The sequence below is a fragment of the Chelmon rostratus genome, chromosome 7 (assembly GCF_017976325.1).
Source record: "Chelmon rostratus isolate fCheRos1 chromosome 7, fCheRos1.pri, whole genome shotgun sequence".
In the NCBI taxonomy this organism is placed as follows: domain Eukaryota; kingdom Metazoa; phylum Chordata; class Actinopteri; order Chaetodontiformes; family Chaetodontidae; genus Chelmon; species Chelmon rostratus.
This window is the reverse complement of record NC_055664.1, coordinates 26,848,896-26,876,733: the sequence shown is the minus strand read 5'-3', so window position 1 is coordinate 26,876,733 and position 27,838 is coordinate 26,848,896. Positions and strand designations below refer to the sequence as shown.

The 27,838-nt window shown below is 44.4% G+C and overlaps 1 protein-coding gene across 6 annotated transcripts; it reads right to left on the bottom strand.

Annotated features, from left to right (window-relative positions):
* Positions 1 to 2,713: 2,713 nt before the first annotated feature.
* ccdc9 (coiled-coil domain containing 9) lies at positions 2,714 to 25,851 on the bottom strand. Of its 6 annotated transcripts, none has more exons than XM_041941282.1 (16): positions 25,760 to 25,851; positions 24,510 to 24,564; positions 24,216 to 24,320; positions 23,411 to 23,560; positions 20,300 to 20,689; positions 19,973 to 20,056; positions 19,432 to 19,596; positions 19,149 to 19,330; positions 18,156 to 18,217; positions 14,151 to 14,271; positions 13,430 to 13,562; positions 12,429 to 12,933; positions 11,655 to 11,831; positions 10,571 to 10,726; positions 5,469 to 5,557; positions 2,714 to 5,360 (listed from the first exon to the last, which is right to left on the bottom strand). In XM_041941282.1, the coding sequence occupies exons 2-16, from the start codon at positions 24,510 to 24,512 to the stop codon at positions 5,325 to 5,327; spliced, it is 2,358 nt and encodes a 785-aa protein (XP_041797216.1). In that variant the 5' UTR covers positions 24,513 to 24,564; positions 25,760 to 25,851; the 3' UTR covers positions 2,714 to 5,324. The 6 variants fall into 6 exon arrangements, with proteins under 6 accessions (XP_041797216.1, XP_041797218.1, XP_041797220.1 ...); XM_041941284.1 differs by having other exon boundaries at positions 5,469 to 5,554; XM_041941286.1 differs by having other exon boundaries at positions 5,469 to 5,551.
* Positions 25,852 to 27,838: the final 1,987 nt, after the last annotated feature.

Sequence of the window (27,838 nt, the reverse complement as noted above, 5' to 3'; positions counted from 1 at the left end):
GCAACAGTAGTAAAGTAAGTGAAACCAGTTTGACAAGAGAAATCTGCATCTCAGGCTGTCTTTGATGTTTCCTGTAGTATTCAGTATAATATCAGCTGCAGCACTACAACTGGCTCACCTGCAAAATGTCTTTCAGTCTGGGGGCCTTTTACATTTCTGTGCCCAGGGGCCCGTTGGCTCATAATCCGCCCATGAGTTAAAGGATGTATGCAGACTTTCAGAGGAACCACCATTTTATCCCTCACATATAGTGAAATTAACATCCCAATGCTAAACCAAGAACAACAGAAACAACAAAAAACTACTAAAACATCTCTTTTTTGACGGGAGGCTAAACACGTCCAATGGGTCTGGATTCTGTGGAGAAAATCCCCAAAACATATAAAAGCCCCTCAGGACTGGGTGTTTGGGTAAAGCTGGAGAAAAACCAACAATCATCCCCTCCCCACCTGCATCCTGCATGCGGAACACTGATGCATCCCGGCAGCAGTTGCCCCCTCTGTCCTCCCTCAGCATCCCAAACTCTGGATGCGGTCAGGTCTCCCATCCATCCCTGCTGCAGCCTCATGTCAGGTGTGTGCAGTCACCTCCATCATGTGTGTAGATGTGTGCGCGCGTGCGTGTGTGAGTACTATATAGTCATCCAAACCTCGGGGTGCACTCGGTGCGGTTGGGTGGCTCGGTGCTGGTGATGTTGTACTGCGGGTCGGGTGTCCAGAAAAACACATAGTAAATCACCAGGATGAACGCAGCCACGGACACGCAGAGGAAATAGACGATCGCCATCGCCACTTTCACCCAAATCTTAGTTGACATATTTGCGTGTTTGGCCCGCAGCTCGCCGGGATAGCTCGGCCTCCGCTTCATGTCCCCGTTCAGCTTCTCCGCCGTCACCGTCACTTGCCTGCTGGCCGCTTTCATCTTGGCTTTAGAGCTGAAACGTTACCCAACGATGTTTCCTCTGCTGAGTGTTGTGTGTTCATTTGAGTCCGGACAGCAGAGCCAGCTGTCCCGCTCTGCAGTCCGCGGCTCCTCTCTCCTCCGGTGTCGGTGCAGGATGCGGTGTAAACCCCGGGGCAGCCGCTCAGGTCCCGCCGCCTCCGCCGGTGCCGTGTCCGCAGGACGGTAGAGCTCCCTGACCCCTCTGAGTCCTCGGTGCGCACCGGGCAAACTGAACTCAAGGAGGCTGTTCCAGGCATCAGCTGGATGGGACCGCTGTCAAGGCGGCCAGAGTTAAACAGGCCGCTTCCGGTAGCACTTTTCAAAATAACACAACTTTAACCGCAGCACAAAGTCAAGTACAGATGATAAACGTAACTAAACCAAAAACAACATAAAATAGTAGTGATAATAATCTTTCTTTTTAGTGGTAGTAAGATGAGCTAATGAGCCTCGCATAAAATAGCCTGTCTGTAACATTACAGCGACAGACGATGGTACTCAGTAGGCTAATTTGACAAATAAATCAGGTGACGTTTATCTGCAGCGTCACAGTGTTTACAGGTTTATGGCCTTCAACAAGCCATGTTTTATGGAAATTTAAGTGTTATCAAACCAGCAAATAAACTGGGAAAGCAAAAGTATGCGTCATTGAAAATGTGTGGTGCATCACTCAAGACATTTAATGATCTCCATCATTTTAAACACTCTGCTGGACATTAAGTTTAATTAGTGTTAAGAAGCAATGATGTTGAATACTGTGTCAAAATCATGAGGCTGCAGTCAGCACCTGCAACATAAACTTATTGTTTAGGAGATTACATTCAAGTTGTGTCCACCAACCAAATCTTTCAAAACTTTTCTCTAACCTAGTGCAGCTTTAAAGGTAGTTTAACTACTTCTAGTCATAGATCATTAACATCAGTCACTGAGATGGAAGCACAGTGGAACAGGCTGCTAGTTACAATTGACTGTACCATTACTCTGAGTAAGGAAAAAAATCCCCTTATTCTGAAGGAGCCATCGCCACGCTTCCGGCGCCGCTCTACGTGTATCTGAATGACTTGACGCACCTTCGGACGAGGAGGGGCTGAAAGTACGCAACACCCAATGATTGGGTCATAGTTTGAGAGAAACGTCCCGCAGCAGAAGATGGGGGAGATGATGGGGGAGACGCGGTGTTCGTCCACAAATTATCACCGCCTCGGATTTTCTCCTCCAGCCTGTAAAATCTGCACAGCAGCTGCTCGCTGGAGCCCAGAAGAGACATCAAAACCTTAAAAAAAGATTCTCTACCCAGATGAGTCACAGGATGCAGCCATTAAGTGCAGGCTGTTCACTGAGAGGGGGATTTCTGACCTTCATTATGTTCTGCTAACAGGGGATGAAAGGCAGAGCTATGGGCCATTCTTCTTCCAAGCAGCCAAGGTCAAGATCACACACAAGACGAGATCCAAGCACAACAGCACAGCACTCTGGGTATTCAGTGTGTGCAGGGGGCAGAATGGATTCATGCTGCCACACTGCCTGGAGAGCAGGACATCAATTCATGTGTCTGCGGGTGATGAATGGAGGAGCAGCAGAGTTATCAGCACATATTTCAGAGGATGGAATCTGCACAAAGTAACACGAGCATCAGGCAGCTTTTGACTCAACGTGCACGCAGAAAAGCCGTCAACCAGACACTGAACATCTTATTATTACTATTATTATAATTACTATTATTATAGTCTCACACCTACGGGAGGGAAAAAATCAGATCTGACATGAGACATCAGAGGAATACGTTTATTGGCTAAATGAGAAAAACAAACTGATGTGTGCTTTACATTTCATGAGGGTACGTTTCAGAAAGCAGCACGAACATCAGGGCTCGTCTCTCTGACGACGACATTTATTTCATCAATGGCTTTCACAACATTAAAAAGCTACAATTTCGGATTCATGCTAGTTCTGATAATTTTATGAAAACAGCTGCACGCCAGTCCAAAAAGGCAAACCTTGTTAGTTCTCCGAGTGATTTCATGTATCAAACAGGAAGACGTTGTAGAAATGGATGTACAGTACATTGAAATATCTACTGCCTTAAATACAATCAGTCATCGAAGCTCTGAAAAACCAACATCCATATGCAAAACAAAAAAAACAAAAACTCATAGCTCACAGGCTACATTTGCACAAACACCCAACTGTGGAATGTTCATTTCCATTTAAAAACTGTACATATTGCGGCTCCTTTCAACCTAAATGCATCATTTTTATTCCTCTGATACAGAACACAAAAACATGAAAGCATCCCATTTATCAAACGCCACCGGCGAGCGGCTACGACTAACATGATTCAAAGAGCCGTTTGCAGAAAACAAAGCACAAACTCCAGCACAAACCAAACTAAAGCCCTTGATCTGCTGAGGTATGAATGACGGGTTTCATTGAGCGTCCATTAAACAAAACTGCAGCCCAAAGTTCATTATCGACCAGTGATCCATGTTTCCAGACACTGTGATGCAAGTCTGTATTTCCTAACATGAGAATTATATCCTGAAAACATGGTTGCTAACAAAAACATACACACTTAATGTAAAACCACTCACATCTCTCTGAGCAGGGTTTTTTTCATACCTTTTTGGAACGAGACCCTCGCTTTTAAAAACAAACTTTCCAGCTAAGAGGCAGTGTGTCATCCAAGAGGAGAGGGGAACTCACATCAGACGGATGTGACAGATTTCTCTGTAGAACTGATGATTCACCAAATGACTGCACAGACGGAAATAAATTACACATCATGGTCAACCTGCAGCGGAGCTCATGTAAACCGCCGGACTGAAGGATTCTGACAGATCTTCAGCATGTCAACGTGTCTTTAGAAATATTCTGTCGTGACGGGAACGAATCGTCGGTGGGGTCCGACACGAGGAGAAATGATTTCAACGTACATTCTAACAAACCGAGAAATTAAAAGCCACAAAATAAAAGCAAAGAGCGGGACAGGCTGGAGGGTGGAGTCCCATCTCTGCATTACGGAGACACTGTGAACACAAGACAAAGCTCGGACTGAGTGCTCGTGCTGCGATGAGTCCACTTTAGAAAAGACTGCTGAAGTCAGACTGAGTGGGGGGTGCAGGGGAATCGGTGTGTGCTGATGTGTGTCTTCGTCTCTAATGCAACACTGGAGCTGCGAACGAGCTCGTTAGACAACAGGCAAAAACCCAGAACAGCTGCCTTATATAAACCTTTAGTGTCTCAGCTGTGTGGAGCCTGATCAATAGCCTCAAGTGATGTCACCTGAGGCAGCGTCAGCTGGGTCTCAAGACTACATGTGTGAAAATAAAATAAAAAAATCTGTTGGTGTGCAGTTAGGAAGAGATGAGCTTACCAAACATTAGCCGCTACTAGCATAACACACCTGAATCTCACTGAACTGTTGAATTGCATTGTGGGTAATATTGATCTTTTTTTTAAAAAAAAACTGCCCATTGTGGGTGTGAGAATGCTAAATCAGTGGAGAACTCCTGTTACATACTGTACATCCAGCAGCAGCTACTAGCCCAGGCTGCTTGTATGCTAGCCAGGGCGCAGGTTCCTGTGTCGGTGAGGTCGCCCTAAAGGTTAACGAGCCAACAAGCTGCCGTCAATGAGACAAAATGATTGTGATCGATTACTACAGGAGGAATTCTTTTCCAGCCAAACCAACGCAGACATCAGACATCAACCACAACTGTTCCTGAGAAAGCCGAGTGGACGCCGTCACTAACGAGCAGCCTTTTATAAACTGACATCAGGTCAGTTAGGGTTTGGTGTTCTTGGCCTTGCAAAGCCAGCCTGCTTCTCTAACTGTGGACTGGGTGGACTAAGCGGGGGTCTGCTTGGTTTCAGGGGGTCATCAATTAGCAGAGGACTTTGCAGGAGACTGGATCAAGTTGTAAGCAGTCAGTGCTGCAGACCATGTCGCTGATGGGTCAGCTGATTCCAGCTGCTGGGCTCCATGGCGTCAGCTCACAAACTTAAATCTCAGAGGGAAACATAATGTAGACTTCAGTGAGGGTCAGTGTGAAAGTGATTCTTCCTCAGTGTGTGTTTGACATGATCTCTACACGTGTTGTCTTCATGCACAGTTCATGTTCCCAAAGCAGAAAACCTCTAGACGCCACAAACATGATGAAGCTTTTCTGTACACAAAACCAGAGGTGATCCAAAAGACTTTGAGACAGCTCAGAGACAGAGCTGAAAGGAGGCTGGTCCACGGCGCCGATGCACGCTTCCTCCTCTTCATCCTCCTCCTCATGATGGTTTAAGTCATTTGTTTCTTTTTATCTCAATATGTGATGGTCACTGCGGCGATGAGTAGCAGGATGCTCTTCGTTCATCTCATCGTCTCCCCCTTCTCAGATGTCAGTCTGTTTGTTCCCAGCAGCTTCAGCCTGTTGATGCAAACACAGGGAGGAAGTGGTGGTGCACATCTGTGTGTGTGTGTGTGTGTGTGTGTGTGTGCACATTTCTATAGCAAAGCCTGAAGGGAGGATCCTTACTGTGGCTGCGTTACTGCCATCACTCTGCACATCCTGCTCATCCAGCCCCTCTGCTGCTGCTGCTGCTGCTGCTGCTGCTGCTGCTGCTGCTGAACGGAGGAATCATCAGACAGACACTGAATCACGCAGCTTTAACGGATGTACACTAACACTTTGATGATCTTTCAGTCACAGCCAACATTTTTGATCCACAAAATACAACGTGTTCCAGTCAAGCAGACGATACAGTGAGGAGATTTATGTCCTCCTGCTGGGTTTCATGTGGTTTTAAAATAGAATTGAAAGAATATGACTAGCAGTGAGAATTAATCATCACCCTGGTGGGAACAGGGGTTAAGGTTAAGGTGCTGGACATCAACCGTGACACCCCCACTTCCTGTCCGGCAGGACAGCTGTTGCATGCTTCAATGAAGTCATTAAATGCCCCCCAAAAAATAATCGGCCAACATGAAATTTGTGTTGAACAAAATGTAAAATATTTCTCGCTTTTGGTTTCTCATTTTCCAGCTTTGTGTCACCAGGAATCCTGAAATCTTTACGTTTGGACTGTTGGTTGCACAAAATGAGCTTTGGGGATCTGGGAACAAATCACAAAGATGATCTTATGTCTGCAAACATGAAGCTGCAGCCTGCAGCCTCTTAGCTTAGCAAAGACTGGAAACGGCTAGCCTGGCTCAGCCTGAAGCACCAGCACCTACGAGGTTCAGCAGATAACATGCTATATCTTGTTCGTTTAATTTATACAAACACCCAAGTTTATGTGCCAGACTATTTCTTGGTTGGGACCAGGAAGCTTCCTGAGGTCTGTGCCGGTTGCCTGGCAGCAGCACATAATGTGATGCAAAACGGTGATCCGTCATTTCTACACTTCAGCTTTTGTACAGATGAAACAAACAAGATTTAACTTGTTAATCTGTGAGCTTTAGAGGTGCTGGTAGATGGATTTTTGAGCCAGGCTAACTGCTTCCCAATGGTTCCAGTTTTTATGCTAAGCTAAGTTAGCTGGCTGCTGGCTAGCTACACATTTGACATGACAGACATGATAGTGGTTTCACCCATTTGCTCAAATCCATTACATCTGTACAAACATCTTGTGCAATATTATATACTTTTGACTGTATAATACTGCAGAACACTAATTATTATCCATATCTGACTCATGTGCAATTCAATATGGCAATAATATTCTTATACTCTCGTTTATAATGTACACTTATAGAGCTGATTTGTATTCTGAATCCTCTTTTTATTGTCTTTCTATGTCTCTTTTATTCTTTGCTGTCTGGAACAATTCAGATTTTCCGGCATGGGATTAAATAACAGTTAATTAATTAGTAACGTGTTATCTTATCTTATCTATTCTCTTGTCAAGTAAGCACATTAGAGTGTTTTCCAGAACGTGTAACTTTTCCATAGATGAAATAAAAGATTGATCAGTAAAAGACTTATCCCAGGATCAATAACAAACACAGAAATGTGTTGCAGCCTTAAATATGACCGCATGAACTCTGCTGAAAGCCCCGCGTACGTTTTCCTGGAGTCATTCTTCTTTCATACAAACTGACTGCAAGATTACCCGATGGTTTCAGGGTTTTTTAATCGGGGTGTTTGCTGGTACTTGACTGATTCACGCCATTTATCCACATCCAGTCAGTCAGTCAGTCCACTGCGGAGTCTCACGAACGTCACATGGTTTAATTGAATCAGACTTCAAACGGCCTCCGTTCTGTCTGGCCTATCATCTGTCCAGCAGGCTGCAGCTCATTTCCTCTCAAAAGCCTTTTAAAAACTTAACTGTGCCTCTAATTTCCCTGGTTTCCTGATCTACACCCTGACACCAACACACACACGCTGCCACACAATCACATCCACAGATGTGTGTGTGTGTGTGTGTGCACATGCACACACACACACACACAATGAGCTCATCTGACTTCTGCTGTTTATCACAAGTGAGTCACCGGGAGACGTGTAAATGCAATCAGTGTGGCTGCGAACAAAAGAAGAGCAAGTGGATGTATTCATCTTCATGTTGTCCCGAACATGAAAAAAGACTTTCAACATGTTTCAGTCTTAATTAGAGAGTAAACAACAATGACGCACAAGTGCTGGAGAGGAGCAGGAAGACTCAAAGGGATCAGGTCGTAACCAGGCAACTAACAATAACTTTCATTATCGATGATTTTCTTAATTGACCGATTATTTGATGATAATGTGTCAGAAATTAGTGAAAATGGCCCGTCGCAATTTCCCAGAGCCCAAAGTGACGTCCTCAAAGTGTCTTACTTCATCTGACCAACAGTCAAAGCCTAATGTTTTCAGTTTACTGTGATGTAAATGACGAGGAAGCAGCCCGAGCCCACAATGTTTGGACTTGTTGCTGGAAGACGACCGAACGATTAAAGAGTCAAGCACGCGAGATCAAACGTCACATCAGACGGCAGCCCCGAGAACAAGTTCATCTCAAAACTTAGCCATTAGCCGAAGTGACAACACCACAGCCACAAGCTAAGTGGTCGTAAGGAGAGAGCGACTAATGACTGGACTTCCTCTCGCCTGTGGTTTATTCTCACTTTCAAACCACTGTGTGCACAAACAAAGGACGGATGGCTCCTGTTCCCCCTCGCGGCTCCCGCACTGAACATGTACACCCTAATGAATCGTGGTGCACGGCGCAAGTGTTCTGTATTATTTTCAAGAAGTGCTTGTTGGCTGGATCTGCTGCATCAACCTCAATAACAATACAGGCTTTTAACGGGCTGGCATGAACGAAAACAAACAACTAAAAAAACATCCATTAGGTTTTTCATCAGGGAGACAAAACACGGTCGTGTTCAAACAGGACCGCAGCCAGGATTATAGAAATACTGAGGTCCTCTAGACACCAGTAAAGTCTTAATTTGACTCTAAAACCTATTTTCTGTAAACTTTATCCATCCACTCCATACTGCAGACTCCGCACTCATTCTGGTCTAGAAAATACCATTTTTTTTTTTTTGTTGGGCCAAAAGTAGTTGAATTTACATGATATTAACTCCAGAAATACTGGAATCTGCCTGTAAAATATTCAGCATGTGTAGGTTTTTAAGTAGAATAAAAACTTCCTGCAGAAAACCAGAAAATTCCTAACATGTCCACTCACTCAGGTTTAAAGGTTTCTGTTTCTGGCACATTTTAGAGTCAAGTTCTTTAAATTCGACCGTTTTTTGAATGCTCTGCTGTGACCTGATGGTGTTTACAGATGCTAATTTCTCCTGGGGCAGCAGTAAACACACACAGGAAAAAGCACAAACTGAAGCCGTGCAGAGAAACCAGTTTAAGGTCAACTGAACATTAGGAACCACCAGGAAGCAGACTGAAGTTTGCATTCATGGCAAACAGGAAGTGGAACTCTCTCCTCGTACTGCTGCTGTGATTGGCCACGCAGACTGTGAATGGCAACACACGCCTCTAAGCTTGTGCAACATTTCAGCAGGTTTCAACGTGTATTTTTTATGTTTTTGCTTTGTGGTCAGGAGTTAAACCAAACAGAGGTGGTAAAAAACATCTGGACCATATTCATCAAGCGTCTCAGAATCACCTTGCAGACAATGAACCTCAGACTAAAACCACTTCTAGCTCAGAGAAGTCCTTAAGAGTCATTTATGAAGCGTCCTACACTGACTTTCAGCAAGGAGAGGAAGGACTTCTCTGACAGACTGAGACGTGGCTGTTTGATGATGCAAAACTCAGAATACAGGAACACTTTTCCATGTGTTCGTTTTATGTGAAAGGGTAAATAACTTACCAAGGTTGTATATGCAAACACAAGATGTTAAGATGAATCAAAACGTGCTGACAATAAAGTGCAGCACTGTGAGGCCTTGGGTTTCTGCAGGGACAGCATGTGTCTGCACGGGGCTTCAGTCTCAAAAATATTTTGTTATTACAAAAATGAGCTTTTAACAAGCTTATTGTCTCCTTCTTTGTCTTATTTGCTCAAAACATGTCTGCCTGAAGGGACTTCCTGAGCATTTCCTGACAGGTTAAGACTCTGGAGCGTGATTTGCTAAGTTAAGGCGCTTGATATAGAGCATGTATCACTCTTTGGACTGATTTCCTACTGAGACACCTGATAAATACAGGCCCTGATCTGGGAGCAGATCTCTAAGCTCTCATTTGGTTCTGCTCAGACACATGTTGTCATTCACGCTGACTGAGGCATCATCCTCTCAATCTGTGCACCAGATTTGTTCATCATGTTCAAAGGTAATTCTTGCCAGCTAACACATTAGCAGCTAACTGTTTGACTCCTGATCTGGACAAAGTGATATATTAAGTAGCATTACTGAGTGTAAAATGTTTAACGCAGCAAAGTAGGTCCAACTGATTAAAAACAGCTATTTGTGTTGTTTGGTTGGTCGGTTTAGCTCGAGGCATCTGGTTTCCATGGTGCCATGAATGTACAGAAAACAAAACACAGACTCACAATTTACTTTCATTCCTCTTTCTTTCTCCTCTACAGGAAAAAAAGTAATTTGATTAACAAACTTGCATTAACACCAGAAAAACGGAAGGAGCAAGAATGAGGTTGTTTGCTAATGCAGGTAGCATGCCATGCAGCACTGGAAGCATCTTCATCACAACCACAAAAGGATGAAAACAACAAGGGGGAAAGGGTTTTACATGATGTGGAAGATGACAACAGGAAGAGAAAAGGTAGGGGCTGTATACACCACACGGGGAGGTGGAGTTAGTACTTTCAATCCATCACAGGAGGAGCAGGAAGACAGCCAAGAGGAGTTTCAAAAAGGAAGTGGGGTCCTGATTGGTTGGAGGAGGAGACAAGCTTGTGACACATCCACAAAACAGGCAAAATGCTGCGCTCACGTGAGAGTGTTTAATATATCGTTGGATTTGTCATGCTGCCAAAATGCTCCCGCCATTTTTTATTTAGACATGGAAGGAAGAAAAAAAAAAAAGAAGGCTGGGTGAGAATGAGATGAGGATATCAAGCCCACACGATCACAAGGATAAAAAGAAAGAGTAAAGAGGACATTAGGAAAGCACAGGAGGTTTCTTACAGTAAGCCACCGTCTCAAAGTCACTGATATGGACCGCACCTGAGGACGCTTGCTCCGAGGACTCCACCGCCTCTGCTGCCGGAGCAGCGTCGGTCCCAGCGGGCGCTGTGTCAGCATCTTTCTCCTCGGCTGGTTCAGAGGAGCTCTGGTCGGCCTCCAGGACGGCCGGAGAGGGAGAGGAGTCCAGTTTGTCTGCTGTCAGAGACAAAAGAAGGTGTCTGCATCACAGCGTCTGATCTCGTCAATGTTTTCCACCATCCAAGAACACGTGTTGATCTAATTACAATGCTAATGTAATTAACTTTTCCTCTATCGCTTCCATGACGTTTACATCTGTGGTCCAGACACAAATATATTGAAAACTCACTGGAAATGACGCATGAAATGTGGTTCATTCATGTCCTCCTCAGACTGCTTATAACTTTGGTGATGCTCTTTTCATCTAGTGCCATTATCAGATTCTTATTACCTTGTGATGGAGCATCATCAGGTCACAATTCTTTTATTTATCCAGTATTTTGGTTTATGACCAAACCTGATGTCTGAAAATTGATGACATTCCTATTGCATGCTAATTTAGCATGCTAACATGCTAAGGTACTTTGGAGCAAGTAGGAGGAGAAAACAAGTCCTTAATGAAACAATGACATTATCAGAGTTGAAGTTGCTAATTTACACATCCAGTGGTAACGACAACACGATCACTCATTTGGAGTCATGTTGTCTGTTTTAGTGTCCAACTCCTGAGGGAAATATCTGCTCCATCAAGTTCACCAGCTCGTCTCCAACTGTGTCTGTCTGCTGTTTGCTGCTGAGCAGGACGTCACCGTGGCTTTTTACAGCTCTTTCTCTGGAAACCGCCGCCTGCTGCAGCCTAAAACAACGCTACGAGAGCAGTGGGAGGGAGCCAAAACGGCAAACTTGTGATTCAGCTGATAAATCTCTGAAGGCTCGTTATTAAGAGCAGCTTCTTTCACACGGTCTCATCATTTTTACATGAAAACATTAGCATGCGGGCATTGAGCGTGCTAGCATGCTGATGTTAGCATCTCGTTCAGTTCAGCCTCACAGAGCCGCTGCAGAGTCCTGGTTCTGCATGTTTGATTTTTGAGGTTTACATTACCTTGCAATAAAGCAGCAGGTGCATCCTGGTCCGTCACCCCGACAACCTCACTGACCTCAGTGGGGGCGGGGTCAGATGGTGGTGCAGCAGGGGTGTCTGCTGGAGGGGACTCTGGTTCTGACACTATCACAGTCTGCTGGGCTTTAGTCTCTTCTGAAGGAGAAGACACATCTACGGCTAAGGGAAGAGAGTGAGGAGGCAGGGAGAGGAAAAAAGAAAGTGGAGATGAGACAAGATAAGACACCAGGAAAGTCGAGCAGAGAACACAAGACGCAAAATCAAAGAGAGAGAGGAGAGAAGAGCTACACTTCAAACAGCATTTCTCTTCTCCAACCAACTTTCTGTGCCGATATCGAGACAAATGCAGGAGAGACATCAGAGAGCAAACAGAGAGAGAGCACAGTGACAGAGACGACTGATATCAGTGAGCAGAGCGATCGGCATCCCTTCACTGTAAGAACAGTACGGTCATCAGTGGATGTACCCCCACACTGCTCTAATGGTGCACAGTGTCCGAACAAACAGAAAGGGATCCCCAACTCGTCCTGTCCACACGTCCAAGAGTCCTTCAGCAAGACACTGACGCCCAAACTGCTCCCGATGGTCAGACCAGCACCTTACATGGTAGCTCGCTGCCATCATTGTGTGAGTGTGTGTGTGTGTGTGTGTGTGTGTGTGTGTGTGTGTGTGTGTGTGTGTGAATGGATGTATGACAGGTAAAGTATACAGTGCTTTGGACAAAAGCACTTTAAAAACTCTTTTTTTTAACCCTACCTGTATCCTCCCCTTTCTGTGGCTCAGCAGCTTCATTGGAGCTGGCAGCCTGGCTCTCTGGCTCCTCACACTCCTTCTTCTGGGGCGGGCTGGACTCCACACTGGGGGGTTTCAGCGGGCTCTCGCCTCCCATGCTGCTGCGGGGTGACAGCATCTCCATCTCCTCCCCCCAGTCTGATACAGGCCGGTGGCTGTCCAGCGGGGAGAAGGGGCTGAGGGGCTTGCCTCCCTCCGGTGACTCCTGGACGGCCGCCGGGGAGGGGATGTGGACCTTTGGCCTGGGAGTCCGCTGCTCTTTGGGGCTTTCTCCAGATGCCGGTCGAGAACGAGGCCTGGGAGATTTAGGGGAGGTGTCTTTGCTCTTGGCAGGTTTCTCCTTCCCCGTGTCTTTCTTCTCATCGTCCCTGGAGTCGTGTTCTGAGTCGCTCCCTTCCTCATCATCTCCAACTGAATCGCTGGCATCCTCCCATTCCTCCTCATCATCCTCTCCGTCCTTCTCCTCCGCCTGAGAAAAGATGTGAAGAGGGGATTACTGGGAAGGAAATTTGAATTAGTTTGCAATCTAAAACGTGGATTAGCTAATTTTTTGGCCACTTGATGGCAGTGAAACAGGTTGCTGATGCTAGCAAACAGCTGCCTATTGACAAATGAAGCATTTCTGGGTTTTTAAGAACTTTATATTCTGTTTGATCAGCATGATCTGAGTGGTGAGACTGAACCAGAAGGGTAAAGTATTGGGCTGGAAAAGCAGAAAAAATGAGCTGAAAGACACTAAAACGCTCCACAGAGCTGAAGAGAACTGCAGAGTGGGGTGATAACTGTCTGTGGCGCATTTCACACATTACTGAGGATCCATTGTTAATCTAAAAATACTGATTACAGCTGTGTCAAGTGCGTACGTTCACTTTAATCCCCGTCTGGGTTTGACTCCAGCTGCCACCCCCTACCGTACATGACTGGTGAGGTTTCTCTCATTATTAATCCAGACGGAGCTCCTCTACCTTCTGTGCTGTAGGAGGCTTGGGCTTTCCTTGCTCCCTCTCCTCCTTTTTAGTTTTGTCCTCTCTCTTTGTCTTGTCTTGCTTCTCCTTGTCCTCTTCTTCTTTCTCTCCTTCCCAGCGGTTGTCATGCATGCTGTCAAAGGCATCCAGATGTGTCAGAGGTTAAGTGCTCATCAACGTTAGAGCAGCAAGAATCAAATTCATACATATCATAGCCTCAGAATGTTAGCAGCAACGTTTGGAAACATTAACGCATAACATGCAAATGTTTCAGTGGTTTTCCTGGCAGTACCCAGAATCCCCTGAAGCAGTTTCCCGAATTCAAAACCAAAAACAAGCCAACAAATGGAAACCGTCATCAATTAATCAAAGCCTAAAAACAACAAGTAGCATTATTCGAGGCCTCTTCCAATGAAAATCACGTTTGTAACCTTGTTAAAATGTGGGGGATTGTACGGGGGACCAATCCCGTTAACTTGCAGGTTGGGCTATGATGAGGTGTATCAGAGGAGACGCCAGGTGTAGCTATGTGTCAGGATTTTGGGTTCTGGTTCGAACATGTATGGCTGAATTACTCGTGCAGTACGCTACCCTTAGCCACTGTGTAGCATACAGTAGCTAGCTACGCTGACCGCAAGCAGAGGGTTGTGTGTTTGGTGAGCAGGTGCGCTCGAGCTGCAGGTGAGACGTGGTGGAGACTGTGATGCTCAGATTTACTTACCTGTAGCTCGGTTTCTGTCCTCTGCCCCTCCCTCTGCCCCGGTCGCCTCGGGGTCCCTGGGTCCTGCCCTGGGACAGGAAGTCGCCAAATGTCGGAGCTTTAGGAGGCCGCTTGCTGTCATCTTGAGAAAAGATCAATGGTGAAAGTAAATGAAAATGTTTTTTAATACTTGATCTAAGGGTGGGGTGGATCAAAAAGGGGAGGGACATGATGGAGGAGTGTTTAATGTTGTGATAGCTGCTTCTCAAATGACTGGGGTCATATATCTTGCAGGAAGTGACAGATGAAACCACACTTAAGATCAAGACTTAAAGAGTTATAACAAGAAATATAAGCGTGGAGTCCTCTAATTTAAGACAATTAAACAAGTATTCAATAAAAACAAAAGCGGTTTATTCCTTTGTCTGTTTCACAATTCACGAGTCGATGTTTTATGTAACATCAGTGTCAAGACGTGTTTGACAGCGACTGTCCTGCAGTGTCAAACTGCTGCACAGTCCGCCTGAACTCTGGGACAAAGTAAAGCGTCTGTTTGTTAGCTGGCGGGTGAGGGATGTCTCCGAGTGGACGGGAAGGAGAGGAGTTCTTACAGGTTTTCAAGAGGAAGCTGGACTGTGTGTTTTAAAGAGCCTTTTAGGACAATCACTGCACTACTAAGACACAAACATCAGGTCAGGTACAACTCCTCCTCTACAGAAGCTGTGAAGACCACATCAGGGGGCGTATATTAAACTCTATGTGTGGTGTAGTAGAATCAACATTCTTGAAGTAATACATGAAACTCGATTTCTCCAATGGACAATGGAGGGGTGAAGGAAGGTCCGAAAGAGGGAGGGAAAAGCATAGAGGTGTGAAGGAATGAGAAATCCATCAAAGTTAAGATGTGACAGGAGAGAAGAAGAGTAGAGGACGAAGCGAGAAGGTCAGAGACCGAAAGCTCCGACGAGTGGAGGGAGGATAAGAGCGTGAAGGGGGAGAGAGGGGGGAGGATGTGATAAAAAGGTCAGGAAGAGAAAGATACAAGTACAAAAGAAATGAAGGGATCAGTGAGGAGAGGAGAAAAAACTCTGAGGATGATAATGAAGAGAGTGAAGAGAGCAGCTCGAGGCTGTGAAGAGGACACTCGAGTCATTCCAGAGATTAGACGCACACACGCACACACACACACACACACACACACACATTGAGCCGAAGCGAGGGCAGGCTGTAATGTGGGGCAGGTGTAAAGCCATAATCTGTAATATACTCTGCAGTTATGGTCAGACACAAAGGAGTGGAGGGGAAAAAAAGGACGAGAAGCAGATTGATGTAATTCTCAGCTTTTTGTTTGAACCTTCTCACAGCACGACACAGCCGGACGATCAGCTGATGACTGCGGCTCGGATCTCTGGCTACAGAGAAGGCAACACAAACGCTGAGAACTACGTATTTAAAAACGCTGTCTGACATCCGGAGGTTGGTGTGCGTGCAGTCAGAAGCTGTTGAAGTGCTGCCAGCCTCGGGGAAAGATTAGAAGATGCTCACCCAAGTCCAAAGCAAAACCTGGACTCAGTTTGAGGTCAAACTGTCACTATGACAAGGCCTGCGTGGGTTAGTGCGCAGAACAAGGCCTAAATCCAGGGTGTTCACAGCTGTCAGCTACATTTTAGACTTTACAAGAGCGTTTCAGATTATTACAAAATCCAACAGGAAAAGTGGGGAAAAAAGAGGTTTTTTAAAACATGAAGTGCGATTGTGTCAAACAGCATGTTCCAGATGACACGTTCTCCATTAATCTGTGTACTAATTTCACAATGCAGCGCATTAAAACCATCTCTGCATGGCTGAAAAGGTAACAGCTAACTTTAAGATGTTTTGGTACTTTTCAAACCTTAAATGAAATTGTTGTTGTTGGGGTTTAGGTTTCTGCTGCTTCCACATGCACACATGCTGAAGTGTAAATCAAACAGTATTAAACAGTGGAAGCTGATGGAAATGATAACTGCAAGGGCCGGTTTTTCAGGAGGCCGAGTCAGGTTTGTGAGTTTGGTTTCGGGTGCAGCTGTTGTGTTTAGACAGACACAAATGGAACAAAAAACACAATCTTATGTCAGTCCCATGCTGTGGTCTAACCTGAGGCCCTGCCCCGAAGCTCTGTACGAGAATTACGCTCCCGGGCTGCAGAGAGGACACACACACAAACACATTACAGTCTGTCCGCATGCACACGCACAATTTGTCCACGAGATTCATCAAAGACATCATAGTCGTGTACACATTTTTAATCTTGCTACTAAACCTCAACTTTGTCATCGCTAGTTAGCTAAATGCATGTGAGACACTGAGGTGCGAGATGTGCTGTCGGGTAAAGGCTGCTAAAATCTAAATCAAACCACTACTTCTATCAAGTAAAGTCTTCCTCCCTTTGAAAAACCTCATTTTTGGTTATAGTCCACATAATGGTTTTCAAAATAAAACAATAACTAAAATACATTCCCGTTTTGCTAAAATGTTTTTTATCCATTCTAAAATAAAAATGAATTCTTTGGTGGATTTTTGCCTCCAGGTGGAATAAATCAGGAATTATGAGACATAACTTTGATTTAATTTAACTCGTATCTGTCCGATTGAACCTTCTCAGTACTGCTCGGTAGCTCCTCCTCCTCTATGGCTCACACCACCTGTGGAGTGCCACAAAGGTGCCATCCTGGGTCCAGTCCTTTTGTAGCTTTATATGCTTCTTCTGGGTCACATTATGCAACAATATAACCTGTGTTCTCACTGTTATACAGATGATACCCTGATATATATATATATATATATATATATGCCCAATGACCCCAACATCCTTATTCTTCTGCATAATTGCATTACTTGTCAGGGTCCACAAACTCCGGTGTGTACTCCCTGTAGAGATCAGATCCTCAACATCTGTACCCACTTTAAAAAAATATTTTTGAAAGATTTATTTATCTTTATGTGTAACATTTAATCGTCTTTCTATTTTACTACCATACTATTGATCATTTTTGTGCTGCTCAGTTTCAGTAGCTATTTTATTATTTATCTTGCTTGTATTGTCTTGTGAAGCGCTTTGTAACATGTTTTGAAAAGTGCTATATAAATAAGAGTCATTATTACTACTATTATTATGATTATAACTTTGGGCTTTGCTCTTGTGATGGTTGCTGTCATCTTTTAATTTTTTTTTTAATTTAACCTTTATTTAACCAGGAAAAAGACCCATTGAGATCATGATCTATTTTAAAAGGGGGACCTGGCCAAGAGGTCAGCAGCACACGTCACAATGAATAACAGACAGTAATTTAAATGAAAGAGCAGCAATAACTAGGTTTAAAGTTAACATATAAAGTGCAGCAGTGGAAGTACACTAACAATTTTAAGAACATGTGCACTGTTCCTGGGTCTCGCGATGACTATCAGTCAGTAGGGAGCGAAAGTTCTCCAAAGATATGAGCTCCAACATTTTAAAATCAGACTGGAGGGTATTCCAGGCTGATGGGGCGGCAAATCTGAAGGAATTAAACTGATTAATCAAAGACATAAACCTAAAAGTGAGAAATGGTTAATTACAAACATTATTTATTCTAGACTTTGTTGGCTGGTTTACAGCAGTCAGTGCTGTTGATCTGATTTCCTTCACCGAGTCAGTTCGCACCCGTACAGGAAAACGGGTCCTTCTGAAAGCTCCTCTCGGATCAGCACAACCGCGGCTTGAGAGGTTGATTTGGACTCAAGGGAAATTCAGTGAGCATTTACATAACGAGCTTAATCAAGTCCATTTACATAACGGCCTTAATTAGCTGGAGGAGGGAGACGGCGTGGCGTCCTATGATGTTTGTTCAGTGTTTACGATGTGTGTGTGTTTGACGACATGTTGCAGCAGATGAAGGTTGATCGAGGGTCTGCTGCTGTCCTAGCCCTGCCAGCTGCCACGGCAACAGCACACTAGTAGTGTATCAGAGAGTGTGTGTGTGTGTGTGCGGAGGCAGGGGGGGGACTTGCCTCTCCTGCTGCCCTGCTCGGGTGTGATGCCCTCTGCAGCCACATATGGGTCCTCCTTGAACCTGTGAAAAAAGCCGCAGGGTTAGACACACGCACACGAACACACGGCGAGTATCAGCGTGTCCTTCTCGTCACGCCACTCTGAGTGCCTGTCAGTTGGAATAAAGATGATGGCAAACCCTTCCTATCCTCACCTGTCCCCTGTCTTTGTTTGACGAGGATAAGGACCTCAGTGGAGACTTGATATACAGTATTTGTGGTGTTTGAGCTCGCTGGTTTTCGGTTTATAGACAAGACAGACGCATTTATCAAGGCAGATCTTCACCCAGCGTCACGATTTGATTTTACTGCTCTATGCTCCATCTTAAAACCCCTGCAAAACCAGCATCCTGGTATATTGATCCATCAATGCAGACGAAAAATGACATTAGTTTCAGGCAGATATCTTGGTCACTAAGGATTGGTTAGGAAAAACTGAACTCCCTCCCCCACGGACATCAGTTAGTATGAGGCAATATCAGACCGACGATGGAAAACGAGCGTAACGAGCTGACAATTCTGTCTGATATAAAGAAAAAAAAAAGCCAAACACTATCATCAGATTTTCAAATTTCCGACAGTCCGTGAATGCTTCATGTGCTACATATACTTCCTTAAGGAAAAACAACCACATTTATATATTTATACATATAATACAACTTGCGTTTTTTCTATTTTTTTTATGACTTAGGGCAATATAACTGTGTTATTCTGCACAGGACATGTTGAGTTCTCCCTACTTGAAGCCATGATTGCGCAGTTGCCACACAGATGCAGGACTTACAGACTGCAGAGAAAATCGAGCCCACGGTGAGCTATACAGGCATGAAGAACACAGAAAAGAGGCTCGAAACAGCAGCTACTCTGGACTGCAACAAGCTTGGCACTCTTCCTAAGGTTGAATGTTTGCTTAAAATAAAAAAAAATAAAAATCACTCCCATCCCCCGTCTCACATGTTCTCCGTCTTCTGCGCGTCCCACTCTCGTCTCCATTGGCCTGTGGCATTACGATGGCGTGCTAGCCTCTCCTCGTCAATCTGCTCGCGCTCCTTCTTCCAGCGCAGGTACTCTGCTCTCTCCCGGCCGGTCATAGACATGGTCATGTCCACGGAGCCTTTCGGACCAGGCCTTCGACTCTGCAGGGACAAGACGGGTCACCAAGTTTAAGCCACGGGGAGTAAAATGAATAACGTTACAGCAGGAAGACAGCCCTTCTTTAAAGATTCACACTGCTCACGGTCCACTCTTTCTCCAGCTCTGCTCCGGTCTTCACGTTGTCAAAGTCCAGCCCTCCCCAGTTTCGCACATGTCTTCTGCTGCCCTCTTTGCGGTCTGTGTCTGGTGCTGGACCTGAACGTCTCGGGTCATCCAGGAAGTTACGGATCGGTTTGTCTCCGTCCGGCTAAGGAGAAGAAGTCTAAATGTCACACTTCACAGGTTTCCTCTATGTTCATTTAGACCACAGCTTGTTTTGATTAAAATACTGAAGTCTGGGTAGTGTCTCTCTTAAACACAATTCACCATGTTAAGAATTTATACTTTTATTCTGAAGAAACACGGCATAGAAGAACAGCAGAAATTAAATCTGGGACCAAAACAGGGACAAAATTCACGACAAACTAACAGGAAATATGAGCTGTGCCGTTTTAAGTTGCTCAATAAAACAGATCAACAAAGTGTCCACAGGTTTGGATGGTGGTCAGAGACATCCAAAGCACCACAAACGTACGCCATCTGGTTAACTCTAAAATAATCTTTAAAAAGAGTGACTCTCATACCCGCTGTCCTCTCTCATATTCTGCTATTCTCTCCATTTCTTCATTCATCTTCTCAATGTTCTGTCGCCTCTTCTCCTCCCATTCCTGTCGCAAAGACAACAACAGAACTTATAGATATTCTGCATCTAAATATCTTAGATTTTGTTGGTCTAAACACAGACCTCCACCTCTAATCCACCACTCAGGAACAGCCATGAAACCAGATTTTATTATTTTAAAAAGGCACAAAATATCAGATGTGTCAGAACAGTTACATTTTACTCGTCTGCAGTTTCACATCAATCAATTAAGTTCAGTATCTTATTACAGAAATTCATCCGCACTCACCTTCGACTTCCTGTCTATCCCACCTGGTGTTCCCCCTCCTCCTCCTCCTCCTCCTTCTCCTCCTCTTCCTCTCCTTCCTCCTCTACGTCCCTGTCCTCCTGACTCCCCAGGTTCTCCATCTCTGGGTGTCCTGGGCTCCCGGTCTCTCCTCTCCTGGCGGCCTCCTCCTCCTCCTCCTCTCTGACCTCCCCGACCCACTCGTCCTGTTCCCATCCTCCTGGGGGGGCTGTGGCCATCGCTCTGGCCTCTCTGGCCATCGCTCGGCCCCCTGTGGCCCTCGCTCGGCCCCCTGTGGCCGTCGCTCGGCCCCCTGTGGCCATCGCTCTCCTCCGACGTCTTCCTGCCACGAGGCACGCCAGGTTTCCAGTCGTTCACGACTCTCTTCTCCTGCTGGAGACACAAACAGTAAATACAGCAGGGACAGATCATAGTTAGTAACATGTTCTCCACATGAGGATATATTCTACTCTACGAGTGAAGAGTACTCGTAGGATAGCTGTTCCGCTGGAAATATGTGGATCATGTTCTATTATATTTGGATTTGAAAATTCTGAAAATTCAGCAGCCAGTTGGCCAATGAGGGGAGAAATTATTTCCTGTCCTGAATTTAATCCCTGTACTTTTAATTTAAACAGGCTCAGTTTCCTCAATCTCAAGAATTGATGCCATTCAGAAAAGTACAAAAGACTAATGCGGGCTACGGATTATGTAAAACTGCAACATGATGAACCCAGAGAGAGAGAGAGGCTGGTGGTAGAGGTGATGAATAAGAGAGGGAGGCGCGAGACGGGGAGAGGCAGCGAGTGATCATCAGTTTTTCAAGGAGCTGCTTAAGCACAGAGATCAGAAGTCTGCTGCTGAGCTGTAGACAAGGTTTAACAGACTAATGAACCAAACTTGACCTTTCGACCCTGAATCAATATCCATTTATACAGACATGTGGAGCAGATGCCACCCTCGGGCCCCTCGGGCCCTTCCTTGTCTTGTAACCTTTGCAGGTCAAACGTCGGGGGTCTGCAGTCACCAGCGGTCATTTCTGAGCCAATCTGGACCTCGGCAGGGGCCAACTGCACTGTTCCATCGTCCCTTTTGGACGTGATTAGCACCAACTTTCCACAAGAGGCAGACGAGAAACATGCTATGAATTTCAAATGCTACCGTCATCATTCGCCTGTTTGCTGCAGCAGTTATCATCTATGTTTTACAGCATTGTGTAACGTGGCATCGAGAAAACAATGTGAAAGGGTGAGAGATGAGCGGGTGAAAACAGCAGAGCATGATATTTCCCTCAGGAGCTGGTGGAGACCAAAAACAGAGCATGAAGAGACTGAATACTGGGCTACACTCATCAGGTGACACAAACACGACTCAAATTGAATTATCATGTTGGTGAATGTGGAAATAAGTAGTAGCTGTAGCTGACAAGTTCACCACATCAACTTGCTGCCTTTTGTCCACTTCAAATGGAGACTTTAAGGAGAACTGCCTGGACTGTAGCTAACCGTTATTATTTATGCAAAATTTCTTGTTTCTGCAGGGGTCCGGGTCTCAGCTTTCAAATAATAGATGGGTCTCGTTTGGGTTCGGCTTATACATCTCCAGGTCAGGCAGACATTTCTGAACCTGTGTCGACCTCCCTGAGCAGACAAAAAAGATGCAACAAACTGAACTGCAGACTGAACATAAAGATTTGGGTAAAGTTCATTTTCCAGGATGTTTGTGTACTTTAACAAGTTGATTAAAGTTCACTCTGTACCAGAATCAGTTGTGTAATACAATAATCTCAGCTCTGTTTTCAGATAACTGCCAGAAATGTTTGCCAAATCAAATCTTTGCACAGCAGAAGCAGAGTTACATGGATGGCAAACAGGCGATAACTCTCATCCCATAAACTCTCATATTTCAACTTTGTCATGTTTTATCTTTATGCCAACATGTTAATTGTGCCTTAATATTGCTTGTTAAATAATTCAGCAGGACCTCCTTATGGCAAAACTGAATTGACAGGATTTTTGCAGGATCAGTGTAAAGAAGTATCCAGATTTTGATCACTACATGTGTTTCTTGTACACCTTTTCATAAAGTATGTTGTGTGTAGCATTTTATGTATACAGAGAGGATAAAAAAAAAAAAAACATATTTTCGGTTATCCCAGATGCACCTCCAGCCGACACATGCAGGCACAGTAAGTGGGCAGAGGACGGATGCAGGGAATGATGGGTAGATTGGCAGGCGTGTGGTTGGTAAACTGATCACAGTGATGAGAATGTGTCAGAGTTTATAAGCTGCTTCCTCTGTCTCACATCACCAAATGACCTCTTAGAACTATGACTGGAATCGAGAGCCGGTTCCAGTAGAGACCCTGTTCCAAATTGTCCGACCCGTTGCTATCGAGCTGATCAATTCCTTTCGTTGAGAGTTGTGCAGTGCAAAACCATCTACCCTGCTGCACACTTGCAACATGGCAAAGAGGTGGAAACAGTCCAAAGTGTGGCTTCATTTCATGAAGAAAGACGACGACAGCGCTTGTTGTGATGTCTGTAAAATGCTCAGGAGAGTGAGGAAAACATCTCTCTGTGCAACACGGGCTTAAATTCCAGGAATGCCATGTATTTGACAATCTGTGCACGAGTGCCACTGCCTCCCAACCGAGCGGCACGTCAGTTACTGAGGATAAATATCCTGCGACATAATAATATCAGCACCACACAGGCAGGCTTAGCAGATCTGTTCTTTGATTAAATAACCTAAATGAAAATAAATGCTGTACAAATATTCCCTCATTTCATCCAGTTTAGACGATAACAGATGGGCTGTTGCTACAGCTAGCTCTCAGGCTAATTATTATACATAATAGACAATAAAACAGTTGCAGTGATGCAGAAAACCTACGCAGGCCGACTATATTCCTCACAGAAGAATTAATTGTAAGGGGACTCATTTCAAGAATTTAGGACAAGCAGAAGAATCAATAATGGCATTAATATTAAAACAATCTTATCAATTCGCATCACTGCTTATAACTGATATTCATTGTTTAGTTTCAGGGATCAGTGTGTGTGTCTGTGTCATGGAAAGGGTGGCATGATCTTTAAACAGTTAAGGTCTTACCCCTGTCAATTTAGAGAGGTCGACTGTGACGGTGAAGTTTTCTTTCTCCATCTTCCTTCTGTCCGTCTCTGGCTCATGGGGGCGGGGCTTCCTAGGCGTTGTCACGGCAATGCCCTCCTGCTCTGCCTTCTTCTTATCTTCCTCTATTTCCTGTCGAGATCGAGTGACAGAATGAATGAGCAATGAATAAAGATGTGCACCAAATCCAAAATCTGGATCTGTCCTGAGCAGGTTTTGAGTACTTTGTGTGTTTGCTCTAAAACAGTTCACTAAAACCACTGATATACTGTATCTATTGTATGTAATATGGAACATTAAAACCACATTTTGTAAAATAGCTGCTGCCTTCAAACCAAAATCATATATAATAATAACAGAATCTGTGAACACACTGTGTGGAAGGTTGATCCGACCCCTTGCTGGGACTGAATGACAGCAGAAACATTGATTTTAAAGAGATGAAACTGGATTAACACTGGATCAGTCACGTCGTGGCTGATAGTCGATCTGCTTAATGAGGTCAATGTCCGTACCGCATCCCCCCTGAAATGATTACAAATGAAATAAAAATGGTTGGTGTGGTGTAACGGCATTTACACCCAATGCCAGTTATCATATGGGAAGAAATAAGACCTCTAATAAGAATTTTTTGATAAAACCTTCAATTCAGCTTGTTTATTTGACACATTATCAGGCTTTTTGAAGGACACGCTGGTACTACTGTCAGTATCCTGCAGTAGCATCTCTAAGTTGAAGGGTGGACACAGGGGTACATTCAGTGGGTGTGTTTGTGGGTAAAACCGACCTGGTACCTCTTGACCAGAGCTTCATTCTTCTTCCTCAGAGCTTCAATCCGTTTGTCCAGCTCTGCGTCCTTCTCTTCCTTGGTCTTGAGATCCACCGCTGAAGACTGGCACAGAGAGGAGGAGGGTTAGGAGGAGTGAGGAGGAGGCCAGTCTGTTCTACATGACACAAACTTAGAGAGAACACTGGACCAAATAAAGTACTGGGAAAACATAGAAATACAGAGAACAGGAACACGGCTCAGTCTGGCCTTCAGCATCGTGTTGCTTCACCTAAGCCTGCTTTTCTTACTCACCATAGCTGCCTCTGACTTGTCCTCATACACAGGTGGCCGACTGCTCGTTCCTCCTCTGGTGAGGAAGACGAAGAGTTAAGAATTAGTCCATTAGTTGCTTTATATAAGATTAACAGTCCTCCTCCACTCAAAAATGTGTTTTGTTTACGGCTACTTAGCTTGAACATTTGAGCTTCGCTGCACAGAATGGTGTGTGCAGTGGGCGATTTGAGGGGGATGACGGTAAGTAAAATGACCAAGTCTTGTTAGAAAAATGACCTAAATGCATCCATAACCGCTCATCACCCCCCCTCCATCACCTAGTAGCGGAGAGAGTGCGGGGGCAAAGAGGTTGCTCAATTCAATCTGTTACTCTAGTCTGCCGGACTCACTGATCCTTTATCTGACTGAGGTTTGTGTAAGTTAGACTCTACGGCCCCGACCACAGTTCTGAAATATCAGCAGCCTAACTGTGCTGTGTCGTCATAAATCCAGATCTGCATGATCAATTAACAGACTGGAATATATATATATATATATAAATACTCAATTCTAGACTGTATTGTAGCCTATACACTCTATAAAGCAGTGTCACCTGTAAAAGGAACAAATCCCTGGCTGGATCTATGTGCTGAGTTGACACTGGAAGGCTGTTTTTCCTCATTAACCTGCTGAAGAGGGAAAGTTTCTCTGCGCTCAACTCACATCCATCTTTCAGACAAATACCGCCAAGGATCGCATTACAGCCAGTCTGGACGCCAAGCACTGGTCCAGTTTTCAACTTTCACGCGTGTGATGGGGAAACTTGAGGCCTCTATTTGCATATTAAATGATTCAAAGACTCGGACTGATCCAGGTTATAGCTAATCACAGGTGAGGTTACAGCCAGGTGTGTGTATGTGTGTGTGTGTGTGTGGAACACAAGCACCCAAATGAATAAATCCTTCATGCGTTCCCAAAGCTTCTGTAAGCGTATTAGAACTGCATACAGGATGCAAACATGAGCCACAACAGCAGCGATACACAACACAGAGACAGTACGGGACCTGCACCACATCGGACCCTGAACGTTACTGTGTTCTTACAGCTACATGAATCCACTGGTTTCACTCTGCTCCGCTGGGAAGTAATGTAAGCACACTGAGCCATGTCTGACACAAGGCGCCGAACCCCCCACCCACGATGGAAACACACCACCCACACGGACGACACACAGCAGCCCCGCGACGTAAACGTTTACACGCCTTTAACTCACACTTTGTTCATATTACCTGTGTCTGTGTGGCTTGTAACGACTGTAAAGAGCAGTGTTTGGACTCGTAGTTCTTTGCCAATTGCTGCACTTCAGTGTGTCCTCGTTAACCGGCTTCCTGTTAGCCGCGGCTAACTTCCTGCCAAATAAAGACCCCCCTCTCGTGGGTTTTAAAGACACAGCGCTCTTCTTGTACTAAATGGTAAACCTTCGTGTAACTACCACTTCACTAACACAACTCTGAGTTGATCTAAAATGACTGTTTAAGTGATTTGGTAAATAACGGCGTTAATAATCGAAAGCAACTGATGTTACGCAGCTAAACAGGAAATATAGTTCGGGAGTTGTTCGCAAGGGGGCGCCAGCGGCCAGCAAACGGACTTGACCTGATAACCCAAACGGTGACTCAGATGTTGTGGAGCGTCTTTGGGCCAAATCCTGCCGCCCAAACTCTTAAAGGTAAACACATACACACAACAGAAATGTGCAACTCCCCATTAGTACTTCACAGTCTGCAAATATTCATGCACTCACATACAGGTGGAGTGCATTTACTCAAATATTTTTTAGATTATTATAGATTAAGATATTCAGCTGTATATATATATATATCATTATAATTAGCCAAATCATTCCCAGCTACAACATGAAAGCAATGAATATACTGATGCATCAGTAATATATCTGAAATGGATCATTCTGCATTATGAATACTTTTAGCTCATTTTTTACACTGTAGTATTACTACTTTTGCTAAAGTAATACTTGAGTAAACCTCCTCCATCACAGGTTACTAGTCATTAATTACTTTGGTGAATTAAGATTTTACATGCAAAAGATATGCAGTTTAAATTACATACATACTATATTTTGCCTCATCCAGCTGCACCATTAAAATGCTGTTTACTTGTTCACGCATCAACAATAATCCAGTGGTTGAATATTCATTATAACATCACAATATACAACTGCAACAACAAAACAATTTTAATGTTGATACTTTCTCCTCCAAAAATGCTCTATGGTTATCGTGTCTCCACTTGGATGTTTGACCTTCATTGTGTAGGACTATATGCAGAGTTTGACACTAAAGTCTGTTTGCACATTCATCTGCTGAAGGGAGGAAGTTTATCTGCGCGAACCCTAAACCTGAGTGTAACACCAGCTGGATTTATGACATCACAACTAGTTTCATAGTTCAATATGAAACTTACACATGTGTGAAGTGGAAACATGAAACCTCCAGCACTCATAAGATGAAAACACTACAAGACACATTGTGTCCATCAGTTTAACTTCTAAAATGAAAAATATTTGCTTAAGAATTAGCAATTTATTGAGCTTTTTGTAAAAAGAACAACTTCAGACATCAGTTACTTTTCGAAGAATTGTATTTTTATATGTCTAAAAACATGTCTGGAGGGGGCCTTTAAATGCATCTTATTCTTTTTAATTAGTTCTAAACCCTTCTTGCTGAAAACATTTTGACATAAATGTGTGAAAAGAACAGGTTCAAATAATAAAGTTAATGACTGCAGCAGAACAGAGCTGTCGTTAGTAGCACCTGTGCTTTTCCTACTGGAACAAGTCATCATGTCTGCTGTGAAAGAGGCCTATGGAATTAATTTAGATAGTTAGCTATATTTCTGCCTCTACAGCTTTAAAATGCTGCCTTTGCCCTTTCAATCTCTCTATCTGACTCACACACAGACTGTAATAAAGACATTACCGCTCAAACAAGCTTTCTCTCCATCACACACACACACACACACACACACACACACACACACATAGGATGACAGACTATTCTGTGGCCCAGTTTCACAGTCAAAACAAACAGCTACATTGTTGTTAGGCAGCACACACTCAGTAATGACCACACAGTCACTTGATAAGATCGTGCAACCTGAGCTGCGTGTCTGTGCCATCGTATCAACAGCAGACACATAGAGGCGACCTGCTGCCATGGTAAAGGCGGAGACAGGTGGAGAGAGGTGGAGGGACAGAACAGACAGTTCAATCAGGAGAGACAAGTGAATGAAGATAATTGTTTATTATGACAGATGATATGTGGTAATTGGGTCTGTCAGATAGTCTT

Bases quoted from the DNA above. Each gene is read 5' to 3' on its own strand.
- ccdc9 (XM_041941282.1), bottom strand. The intron at 20,057-20,299 runs GTGAGTGCGGAT...TCTTTGCGACAG, and splicing joins GGATAGACAGGAAGTCGAAG to GAATGGGAGGAGAAGAGGCG. The intron at 12,934-13,429 runs GTAGAGGAGCTC...ATCTTTTCTCAG, and splicing joins AGCCTCCTACAGCACAGAAG to GCGGAGGAGAAGGACGGAGA.